Source organism: Helobdella robusta, assembly GCF_000326865.2.
Source record: "Helobdella robusta unplaced genomic scaffold HELROscaffold_36, whole genome shotgun sequence".
Lineage (NCBI taxonomy): Eukaryota > Metazoa > Annelida > Clitellata > Rhynchobdellida > Glossiphoniidae > Helobdella > Helobdella robusta.
This window is the reverse complement of record NW_008704742.1, coordinates 1695343-1707720: the sequence shown is the minus strand read 5'-3', so window position 1 is coordinate 1707720 and position 12378 is coordinate 1695343. Positions and strand designations below refer to the sequence as shown.

The window sequence follows — 12378 nt, the reverse complement described above, 5'->3', positions numbered from 1 at the left end:
AGCCTTGACAGTCTGTTAACTTCCTGGGACACATCTCGAATGTTCTGATCTTTTTGTAATCTAAGCTGCGATAAACTATACTCGTGTGTTTCTGAATAGTTCGATGGTCCAAATCGTTTAAACAACAGCTCTTTAATCTCGTTATACGTGACTGTGTCAATATCTGGCAATTCGTGAAATACACCTCTTGCTTTCCCATCTAGTGCATGCAAAAGGGATAGTGCTTTTTCTTGTGATGTCCACTTATTTACTTTTGCGGTTATTTCAAATTGACAAAAATACTCAGTTATATCTTCTGAGCCATTAAATCTACTAACTCTCCACTCTTTAGTTTTACTAAAAATTCTATTATTTACATTTACTTCCTCATCTGGCATCTCACTTTGCCTAGGATGTGTTTTGCGATTTGGCATGGTGCAACTCAAATACAAATCTTAATACTATCAAAATATCAAATGTGTGCAATTACTCGATAATGTAATAAAAATGCAAAAAAAACAAGAAAAATTGTTATATTTTACAACGAGTTACTCAGTAAATCAATCGTAAACGAAATTCGATACTTCAAAAACTGAAGTAATAATTAAAAGTAAAATGGAAACCTCGATAACTTGAAAAATTGTTATTCGAGGCCCCACGTTGGGCGCCAATTGTCGGAAATTTTAAAATAATAAATAATAAATTAATGAGGAGGAGGAGGATTTTTAAAAGGGTGACAAGGCCCCACGTTGGGCGCCAATTGTCGGAAATTTTAAAATAATAAATAATAAATTAATGAGGAGGAGGATTTTTAAAAGGGTGACAAGGCCCCACGTTGGGCGCCAATTGTCGGAGATTTTAAATAATAATAAATTAAAATGATAAGAGGAAGCAATCTCCTCCTCTATCTTTCTCAGGGAATTTTTGTATGGTCCGACAATAATTTTTTGTGTATATTTTTATCGTGAGTTCGACCAGTCCTGTGTGGCACTGGGCTTTTTCGAATTATATGATTTTACTGAGTAACACACGAACGCGTAAAAATATTCGATAACAATTTTATTAATCGACGGAAGTAAATAAAAGGAATTGAACTAATGAACTCTATAAGAATGTAAATGTCAATGAACAAACTGGAATACAGGAATTAGAACTCTTCTTGTTGGGTCTTCAACTTGGAATATGTTTCTTGGCGTTTTAATCGTACAACTTCGACGTGTGTATCCGATGGTGATGTCGATACAACTCCAATAAATAAAAGAAAATGAATCACAAAAATCGGAGCCTATGGAAATTCCAAGCTGCGTGTGAAACTATACCAATGAGTATAGAATCCAGCAAAGAACCCTAGGTCCACAAATAGCACAAGAAACAAAACAACGAGGCGGATTCGTTTTCACAGAACCCAAGGCCTGTTTTCACTGGGCCTGTCTGTCAGTCGGTCGGCTTTCGCACAACCTTGGCCTGTTTTCACTGTGCCCCATATTATAAATTAGAAGAACCAAAATATGTTTCTGATTAATTGGACATGCCTTGTAGATTTTTATGTTTTAAAACACCCGAAACAAAATCTAATTTTGTTTTGATAAGGAAGGGTGTGAAAAGACTTAAAAGAGCAACTGGGTTCACCAGTTAGAGAGCAACTGGGTTCACCAGTTAAAGAAACTGGGTTGACTAGTGAGGCAGCTTCGAATAATCAGTGCCTCTTCTGGTCCCTAAGAGACTTAACGCGTGATTCTATGCTCATTGGCATAGTTTCAGAAACGTCTTAAGTTTTCAAAGAGTCAGCCTTGGATTCACCAGTTAGGCAGCTTCGAGTAATCAGTGCCTGTTCTGGTATCTAAGAGACTTAACGCGTGATTCTATGCTCATTGGCATAGTTTCAGAAACGCCTTAAGTTCTCAAAAGTGGATTCAGTACGAGACTCTATGCTCATTGGCATAGTTTCGCACGCGTACTGAAGACACACAATTTGTTACCGGTGTTGTTCTGACTCTTGTTGTCTTGTGTTGGTCGTGCGAAAGCCGATCAGACTTGACGGCCCAGTGAAAACAGGCCAAGGTTGTGCGAAAGCCGACCGACTGACTGACAGGCCCAGTGAAAACAGGCCCTTGGTCGTGCGAAAGCCGATCAGACTTGACGGCCCAGTGAAAACAGGCCAAGGTTGTGCGAAAGCCGACCGACTGACTGACAGGCCCAGTGAAAACAGGCCCTTGGTCGTGCGAAAGCCGATCAGACTTGACGGCCCAGTGAAAACAGGCCAAGGTTGTGCGAAAGCCGACCGACTGACAGACAGGCCCAGTGAAAACAGGCCTTGGGTTCTGTGAAAACGAATCCGCCTCGTTGTTTTGTTTCTTGTGCTATTTGTGGACCTAGGGTTCTTTGCTGGATTCTATACTCATTGGTATAGTTTCACACGCAGCTTGGAATTTCCATAGGCTCCGATTTTTGTGATTCATTTTTTTATTTATTGGAGTTGTATCGACATCACCATCGGATACACACGTCGAAGTTGTACGATTAAAACGCCAAGAAACATATTCCAAGTTGAAGACCCGACAAGAAGAGTTCTAATTCCTGTATTCCAGTTTGTTCATTGACATTTACATTATTATAGAGTTCATTAGTTCAATTCCTTTTATTTACTTCCGTCGATTAATAAAATTGTTATCGAATATTTTTACGCGTTCGTGTGTTACTCAGTAAAATCATATAATTCTTAAAAGCCCAGTGCCACACAGGACTGGTCGAACTCACGATAAAAATATACACAAAAATTATTGTCGGACCATACAAAAATTCCCTGAGAAAGATAGAGGAGGAGATTGCTTCCTCTTATCATTTTAATTTATTATTATTTAAAATCTCCGACAATTGGCGCCCAACGTGGGGCCTTGTCACCCTTTTAAAAATCCTCCTCCTCATTAATTTATTATTTATTATTTTAAAATTTCCGACAATTGGCGCCCAACGTGGGGCCTTGTCACCCTTTTAAAAATCCACCTCCTCATTAATTTATTATTTATTATTTTAAAATTTCCGACAATATATATATATATCACGATCTTGTTAGATTACGTCGGTTGGTCGCAGAACTTCGAGTAAATAATGGTAATAGACCATAATTTTTACAATATTCTATAAATTCTACCGAATTCTTTTAACTTCTAATTCTCGAGAGAGATGGAGCAGTCTGTGCTCGCGATCTTGTTCGATTGTTAGATTACGTCGGTTGGTCGCAGAACTTCGAGTATATGTTGGTAATAGAACATAACTTTTACAATATTTTATACAGTAAAAATTATGGTCTATTACCAATACATACATATATATATATATATATATATATATATATATATATATATATATATATATATATATATATATATATATATCATTGTTAAATTTCTTGTCACGTAGATCGTTTAATTAATTGATATAATTTAATATTGAAAGACATTAAAAAAAAGAAATAAACTAAGCAACGTTCTTGACTTAACTCTGAAGACCCATCACACACATAAGATTCTTATGTCTTGGTCCTACCATTGGTTTTGTCAGGGCATCAGCAACTTGAAGTTTTGTCGCAACTCGTTCAACTGAAACTTTTTCTTCTGCAACCTTTTCTCTGACAAAGAAATGTCTAATGAGAATATGCTTTGTTCTTTTGTGAAGTTCTGGATTATGTGCGGAACGAATCGCTGCTTCATTGTCGACAAAAATTTTTGGCTTTTTTTTAGATCTACAATGTCGTTAAACAATCATTTGAGCCATATTACTTCACGAGCTGCTTCACTTGCGGCAACGATTTCTGCTTCGGTAGTTGAAATCGCAACTGAGTGTTGACGTTGGCTAAACCAACTGATCACGCTTCCTCCAAACATACAGATTACACCTGATGTCGATCTTCCACTAGATTTATCTCCTCCATGATCTGCATCACTGTAGGCTATTAGTGTATTGTTTTGACCAGACTTGTAAACAATACCGACATCAGCTGTGCCTTGCAAATATCTGAAAATTTGCTTGACTTGTGCTACATTGAACTTGCTGGGTTTCTCCAAACTCCTGGATGCTACTCCAATTGCATATGCAATATCTGGTCTTGTTCCCGTCATCAAGTACATCAATGCACCAACTGCTGATCTGTAAGGAAATTTAACTTCCTCGTGTTCGTTTTTCTTTCCATCTAACTCCTCAGATTTTGTAATCGGAGTTGTACAGGATTTACACTGACTCATCCCAAACTTTTCAAGAATCATTCTTGTGTACGATGACTGACTGACTTTAATATTTCCCTTCTCATCTTGATTGATTTTTGATCCAAGGAAATATGTTGCAGGTTTAAATGTTATCTTGAACTCTGACTTCAATTCTTTTTCAAAATTTTTAGTTCCTCTTAATCGGTTCATGCAACTAGTCCATCATCAACATACAGTGCAAGTATGAGTTTCTTTCTTCCCTGTATTCTAATGAACAAACAAGCATCTGCATCGCTTTGTTTGAAATGTCTCTTTTTCAAGAATTCAGCAAAGCGTTTGTTTTAACATATTGGAGCTTGTTTAAGTCCATAAAAATTTCGCTTTAGTTTACAGACTTTTCCTGAATTATCTTTAAAACCTTCAGGTTGCTCCATGTAAATATCTTCATCTAGTTTGCTGTATAGAAATGCTGTTGACACATCAAACTGCATGAGTGACATCTTTTCATTTGCAGCAACACTTAATAGTGTTCTTATAGTTGAACATCTGACCACAGGACTATAGGTTTTTCCATAGTCAATTCCCTTTTTCTGAGAAAAACCTTTTACCATTATCCTGGCTTTAAAACGTTCAACAGAACCATCTGGATTGTGTTTTACCTTGTAGACCCATTTGCATGATATTGCCTTATGACCTTTTGGAAGATTTACCAAATCCCACGTTTGATTTTCCTCTAATGACTGCATTTCACTGTTCATGGCTTTAAACCAATCATCTTTTTCATCACTTTGAATGGCATCTTTGTAGCTCACTGGTTCAAGTACTTCACATAATGCAGACATAACGAAAGGATCATAACGAGATGGCTTTTTGATATTATTTCTGTCACGTAAAACCATACATTTGGTCTTTTGATTACAACAATCAGATTGATCTTCTTCATCAGATAAAACTGAACTACGGTTGTGAACATCTTCATCAGTTGAATTACTTTCTTTAATTATCAGAATGCCATTTTTCACAATTTCTTACAATGTAACCTTGCAATTTGCAATAATGACATATCAGTCGGTTTGGTTTGCTGACAAATTTATCTTATTTTTGACCTTTCATGTTTAGTGATAATGACTTTTCAGTTGTTGCTTTGACAAATAATACTTTATTACATTCAGTTTTGCCTTCCAAGGATCTCTCATAGCTACTCAGTTGATTTGTGAGTGTTTCAACTGTTCTTTTAGTCTTGTTCAACAATCTCCCTGTTTGCAGCAAATGAAAAATATTTTTCTGACAGAGTTTCAATTATTTGAAACATCAGCAACAAGTCACTGTTTTCATCTTTTCCTAACTCAACCTTTAAATCTTTCCAAAGATTTTTGAGTTTTGTAACATGAGTGACAACATCATCACTTTCATCCATTTTATATCTAAAGAACTTCATGCATAAGTTGTATGCTGTATTTTCATTAACTTCATCATACAATCTGTGAAGTTCTAACCAAACATCTCTGGCATTACTGAATGAACGAACTTTTTCATACGATATTTTGCTATCTCATCTTTATTTGAGTCATCGTTTAATTCATCTGGAACTTTTAATTTGCCATTTACTACGTCCATTATATCAGGAATGCCGCGTAGTATTATACAAACTCTCGACTTCCAGTTCAACCAATTACTTTTGCATTCTAGGTGTTTGATTTGCATTTTTGATAGATCCATTTCTTCTTTGTCTTTCAATTTGACCTTTTAATAAGAAGCAAAATATCGACTTTCAGAGAATGAAGAAGCACGTGTTTTCTCTTCACTTCAGTCTTCACAAAGGAATTTTCAGATATTTCTTTATTTTAAATTTTCTTCGTCAAAACAATTAATTAAGAAAAACGTTATCTGGGTCCCACAACCTGTTAAATTTCTTGTCACGTAGATCGTTTAATTAATTGATATTAGTATTGAAAGACATTAAAAGAAGAGAAATAAACTAAGCAACGTTCTTGACTTGTTTATTATCAACCGGATCAACAGAAAAGGAGAAAGTGAAGTTACATACAAAGCAAAGAACATTTGGTCCAAAAAAAAAAATGTATATCATAAATCATAATGTTTTAAAATAAAACATAAAACTTAACATTGACGACCTGAACATGAGGTCTTCAAGGTTAAATTCTTAAAGCTTAGAGTGGAAATAACGTCAGATATTTGTTCCTTAACCCAATTTTTGTACTCTCTAAGTCCAAAGCTTTTCAAGTAAAAAATGTGGTAGAACCTAAATGTTGGCAACAAAACTGAAACATCAAAATACATTTTGGTGATTCAAATTTTTTTGACACTAGTTCTAGGAGTATCAGATTTTAAAAACCACTGTGGACAAATGCTTTCTATTCCTGAACCAAAAGCGTGTTTGTGAAGCATAGCGAAGAATATAATAAAAAACCATTAAAAATGTCAAAAGTTTTTTAAAATCATCATTGAACCGCACATTTTTCTTAGTACATTGCAAAACAATTTGATCACAACATTAGTATAGGTGTGCATCTTAAGTTGAACAAAGTTTGAAAAAGTCCATTTCTAGTAACCGTAGCGGCGACTTTAGTGGCAATTTTTGTAAACGAGATAATAAAACTCGAGTTAAAGTTTTATCGAAAACAATGATGAACAAATAACTTTTTAGAAACTGTTGTCGTTTCGATTACTTTTATTTTGTAGATGATAACAATTCTAGATGGTAACGCATATTCTGGAGAACATCGTCTTCGTATCAGCTTTGGAATACATTTCATACAAATTTGAGGAGTGCTCAACACAGCTGAAGGTGCCAAACAGAATTTTAATTTTTTTCTACTCGGTCAGATTTTTATATACCTTTAAACATAAACTTCACACACACACACACACACACACACACACGCACACACACACACACACACACACACACACACACACACTACTGTCTCAAGGGTTTTATTGATTTAATTATATTATTACCTTTTTGCTTTGCGTTTTAAATTCTTACTAAAAACTGTATTTTTAGCAAATTTCAAGACTGCAGTATAGCAAAATATTCAATTCCTTAAGTTAAAATAATAAAAATAAACATTTTTCATTTTGAAATAGAAAACTAAAAGATCAAGTAACAGTAACAAAAATTTAATTGATGTTTCAACATTTCTAATATTTTGGTTCACTCACTAGAGTTTTAATCTTAATAAAATACCCCAGACAACTGATTAAACATGTTTCAAAATGGAAATTTAGTTTTGTCCCATGCCTTTATCTGTCATAAATATTTGGTAGAAGTTATGATTTTTTAATTTTAATTTAGCTTAGATTAATTATTAATAGAATGGTGTATTCTAATAATTATAATTCAATTTATAAAAGTTTTAAAATAATATTTGAATTGCTAATAACTTTTAAAGCTAAATAATAAAAATGTATAAATGCGTTCATAATCAATAGAGGTTGGATCATTGCTTATAAAAAAGATAACAATAAGTGAGAGAGAGGCGCAAATGTTACTGGAGAAATAGATTTTTAAACAATGTGGATAGAAGTGCATTTACTATGTGCGTGCATGCTCAGTTTTTATATTCCTATATTTCTGCTCACGAGTTGCACGTTATATGGGTAAGACATTTTCGATTTAACAGACTGCTTCAATTTCTTTCTTTCGTATAGTGAAGGTGATGATCAATCAACTAAGATACATCGATTATTCTTGTGTTAATCAAATTCTCGTATTTTATTAAATTATGCCACAAATATATTTTCTATTTTTGAACGGATTACTAGAAATGTTTTAAAAATTTTAGCGATTTAAAATTTTAGTACGTTCACCAACTTCTTAAAAATGTATTCAAAGCAAATAATTGGAATTTTTATCATTTTACTGACAAAGAAGTGTGTGAAAAGTGTTACAATAAATAAAATCAGCTACAAAGATGGCGGTCAAATTATGCCTTATACTGATGATATGGATCATTACAAATTTGTCGGTTAGTTTATAAGCTTTGTTTTAGTTTTATAATTGTTGATTCAATAATTATCGATAAACAAATAAATTTTTCGTATCATCATAATGAGTTTTTAATATGGAAAATAGTTTAAAGTGTCTGGTTTTTAAGGCGGTAATGTTCTAAATACCTAACGCATTATTACCTATGGCGGATCTCCACTTTGACTTTAATGACTACTTGAAAAATTATGAATCTTTAAATTCCACCCTTTCTCTGCAATTATTGCAAAGTCGTATAAAAATGTAAAAATGTATTTTATATTTATTTATTTTTATTTTCTAAAAAACAGGATCTTGAAAAATATTTCAGAAAAAAAAATTAATTTTTTAAAAAATTAATAACAATTTTTGTAGTCGAAGTCGGATGGAAAAATCCGACCCCGACTCCGGCCCCTCAAAAATTTCCGACTCCGCCAAAATTTCCGACTCCAACCGGCTTTGGTTACAACATGCAATAAAATATGTTACATATATAAAATATTAATTATGTTAAAAAACTGATAAGATGAAGAAATAAATAAATAAATGATAATATGGTCAATTGAAATAAGATTAACCAAAAGACGGATTAGTTATTTATATATTTATGTGCTTTGGAATGAATGTTGACAGGTTGATTGTGTGGTAATTAGATAAATAGGTTTACGTTGACGAAAGTAGTGGGTGGTAGTTTTGATTTGCGGTAGAAGAAAATAATTGACGTTGTTTACATTAGTTTATATTTTCTTGAATAATCTGGAATCAAGTTTGTAGAATATTTGAGTAACAGTAAGATATGTTAAAAGTAGTTAGTTGAAGCAAATTAATTTTTTGATGAAAGTTTTTAAGTTGTTGTGTAACAAAGCCAAACAAGGAAGGAGCTGCATACTTGATGTGCGAGATGGTCAGTGATTCTTTCATGTTGAACAGTTTGATACTGTTATAACCGTGAGAACGATGGAATTACGCTAAATAATTAATTATTGTTATGTTGTTATATTTTTTATCTTCGCTTGTAAGTTGTAATTGTGATTTATGTAGTTATTTAGATTAGTTTATTGTTTCTATTACTGTTGGTATTTGAATAAACGTTCAGCCAAATTTGCGTTTGAAGCAGTTGTGTTTAATTATCGGAAATTGACAATCGTTGGAAGCTACAGCACTGGTGTTGGAAATATAAAGATCTTTGAATTTATAACATTCGTGTTAGTAGTTGCAAGCGTCAAAGATTTCAACATTGGTGTCAGAAGTAAAATTTTTGATGGACAAAATTTTCTGTAATCAAAAATGCCGGCACTAGATGAACTCAATACAGGTTATCTGAGAAAGAAAGTACAACAACGAAACCTCGACTCGAAAGGTACGAAGGCAGTTTTGGGACGCTCTAATAAATGAAAATCACAAACCAGATGAGTTCGACTTTCCGGGTTCTATAGAAGAACTGAAACCGAATGAAAAACCGATTTTAATAGAAAGATTCGATAAGCAGGCAAAAAAGACTAAACCAGATCGAACAGGGACTAAACGACAAGATCGACCAGCAATCTAAAATTTCAGACCAAAACTAAACGACACGTTTGACGGAATAAACAAAAAAAGAATTAACCGGATGAGCGAAAATTGTGCCTAACCGAACTAGAAAAGTATGTTATCATTACTTGAAGTCGTCGTTGATGATTAGCAAATAATTTTCTCCTACTTCAAAAAACTTATGGCTTTGTAAAAACTAAAGCAAATTTGAAAATCGACTGCTCAATCAAACAGTTAAAAAAGGAACTAAAACAAAACTGCTAAAATGTTTTTAACAACAACATCTCAAAGCTGAGTAAATTATTACGAAATAGGCTGAAATTAAAATCGTCAAGGAAAACGTACCCCGCAAAAGCTACAAATCAATTCAACGACAATTTTTGGAAGGCATGCAGATCATCGTTTTCATCATCTACAAATGTATCTTCTCAGTTCAATGTGGCCAACGAAAAAAATTTTTCCTCAATGGGTTGATGGCTGACGCGAGATCCTTATTCTATTTCCAGACTGGATTCCTCTCCTACTGGAACCGTCATTTAGAGGAGACATTGAAAAACTGACCTACAAAGAAGTCGCTGCGATCATACGAAAGTGCAAAGCCAAGGCCACACCTTGTCCGCCTGAGCAGATTTTGGTGATTGCACTGAAGGGATGTCCAATTCTCCGCACATATTTTCACAAATTGATAGTAGTTAGATGTTGGAATTCTGCAACTATTCCGATATGCTGGAGAAAAGCTTTAACAATCTTTATTTATAAAAAAGTTGATACGAACGATCGGGCGAACTGTCGCTCCATAACTCTGCAGCCCATACTATACAAAATATTTTCTACTCTAATAAAGAATCGTTTTCACAAATTCCTCCTAAAAAATAATTTCCTCTATCAGTACAGACATTTAGAAGGTATTTTGATCTGGCTAAACAAAATCAGATGCTAACACACTTGATGAAAAATTCAAAAAAAACATCAACACACAATAATTCGGAATGCGTTCAGTGAAGTGAGCCATTATCTCTTAAATTCCTCAATTATTTCATGATTTAATTTTATCAATTTACTCCAACTATACAATATCAATCAACGATCAACTCACACTATTGTTACCGGTTAGAAAGGGGTACATGGGGATCCGTGTTCGCCGTTATTGTTTAACATCTGTTTTAATCCTTTAATGAAAATCTTGGAAATCCAGGAATTTAAACAATGCGGCTACTTGTGGAGACCAACGTCAAATTTTAAAGCTAGATCGTGGTTACAGTTCGCAGATGATACAGCAATAATAGCAAGTAATTCGGAAAGGGCTCAAAAACTGATCGATTTGAATTTAGCCTGATGTAGATGGTTAGATATGCAAATGCGAGTAGACAAAAGATGGCTCATATGATCAATTTTTACCTAGGTTGACAATAGACGACATACCAATTCCAGCCATTGAATTTGGCTCCGGATACATATACCTAGGTAAAATATACGACTCGAACTAAAAGATTCAAAAGCCAAGAAAGAAATGGTTCCAAAATTAACAAGACTGTTAAATATCACAACTGATCTAAATGTTTCCACTCAGATGAACTTTGAATCACGTAGTTACAATTTTTCACTAACGTGATCACAAATAATTTGTGACAGAAGCTGCTAGAAAAAAGCTAACGATGCCAATTAGCGGCTGTATATCGATGGTGCTAAGGCTACCATTGAAGGTCGGAGGTCACAACATTGTTTTGCTCAGAGACAAGGTGTTGAGAATAAGACTAAAGCTTCGTAATTACTTTAAAACAAGCTAAAATGCAGAGATTTGCTGCTGTTTTTGGCGGAAAACGTCAATAGACTACAAACTGGTGGATAACTTGCGTTCAGATGCAGACACAACAAATCAGTCGTTAAAGCGCTTAGAAGATAACCGAGTAACTGCCTTCTGGAATCATGGGTGTCGCTTCAGAGTCAGGGTTGCCTGGTCAAATTGGTGACAGAGGTAATATCATCATCTCAAATATCCTAATGGTCTAAACAATTAGATACAATCTCAGAAACTATGTACAAATTTGCTAGAAAATATACCCTCCAAGACTCAACGGACCACAACAGTGACACCGCATCACAACCAACATCGCCAGGAAATAATTTCTACTCCAAACTACCGGTCATCGTCGTCGTCGACTGATGAAGCAACAGAATCAGTTATCCCCGGCATCAAATTGCCAAGAACGCCAGCCCAATGGTCCAAAGCCAATGTCTTCTTTTTGCTACAATACAAACTACCACCAAGTCTCAACAACATAGACAAATTCACAATTACATTTCAAAAAATGATATACAATTAGTTTGCTCAAAATTACGGCTCTGTAAAAGCGAACCCTGACTAAAACAAAATCACAAACAAAAACGTAAAGGATCTAAAAAAAATTTAAACATCTAAAAAAACAATAACCACTACTTCGAGAATCAAATCATTAACATAAGCAAAACTCTACCTTCAAAACTATTGTCGATGAAGCTGTTTAAATGTGCAGAAAAAATCAGACATCACGATGCAGCTTGGACAGCAATTTTAGTGGTCGTGCAAAATAATATTCGCCACAACAGAAAACTTGAGATCACTTTTCAACGTCGACGAATGTTACAAATGCTTCACAAATATACTAAACAACTCAAATCATTGCAAAAAACGTCAGC

General features: G+C 34.2%; 3 protein-coding genes across 3 annotated transcripts in view; 2 read left to right on the top strand and 1 right to left on the bottom strand.

The window, feature by feature from the left end:
- The window catches only part of HELRODRAFT_176178 (hypothetical protein), a gene marked incomplete at both ends in the record, with an annotated part of 3254 nt that extends 2841 nt beyond the window's left edge, over positions 1-413 (bottom strand). The window contains one exon of the mRNA XM_009023493.1: positions 21-413. Within this exon, the coding sequence (XP_009021741.1) occupies positions 21-413 (393 nt within the window). The remainder of the gene's footprint in view (positions 1-20) is intronic.
- Positions 414-1507: 1094 nt separating this feature from the next.
- Positions 1508-2306, top strand: HELRODRAFT_176177 (hypothetical protein; the record flags this gene model as incomplete). Its single annotated transcript, XM_009023492.1, has 2 exons — positions 1508-1610; positions 2035-2306. 2 exons carry the CDS (start codon positions 1508-1510, stop codon positions 2304-2306), a joined length of 375 nt encoding a protein of 124 aa, XP_009021740.1.
- Positions 2307-9459: 7153 nt separating this feature from the next.
- HELRODRAFT_176176 (hypothetical protein) lies at positions 9460-12026 on the top strand (the record flags this gene model as incomplete). Its single annotated transcript, XM_009023491.1, has 3 exons — positions 9460-9532; positions 10209-10393; positions 11820-12026. The coding sequence occupies 3 exons, from the start codon at positions 9460-9462 to the stop codon at positions 12024-12026; spliced, it is 465 nt and encodes a 154-aa protein (XP_009021739.1).
- Positions 12027-12378: the final 352 nt, after the last annotated feature.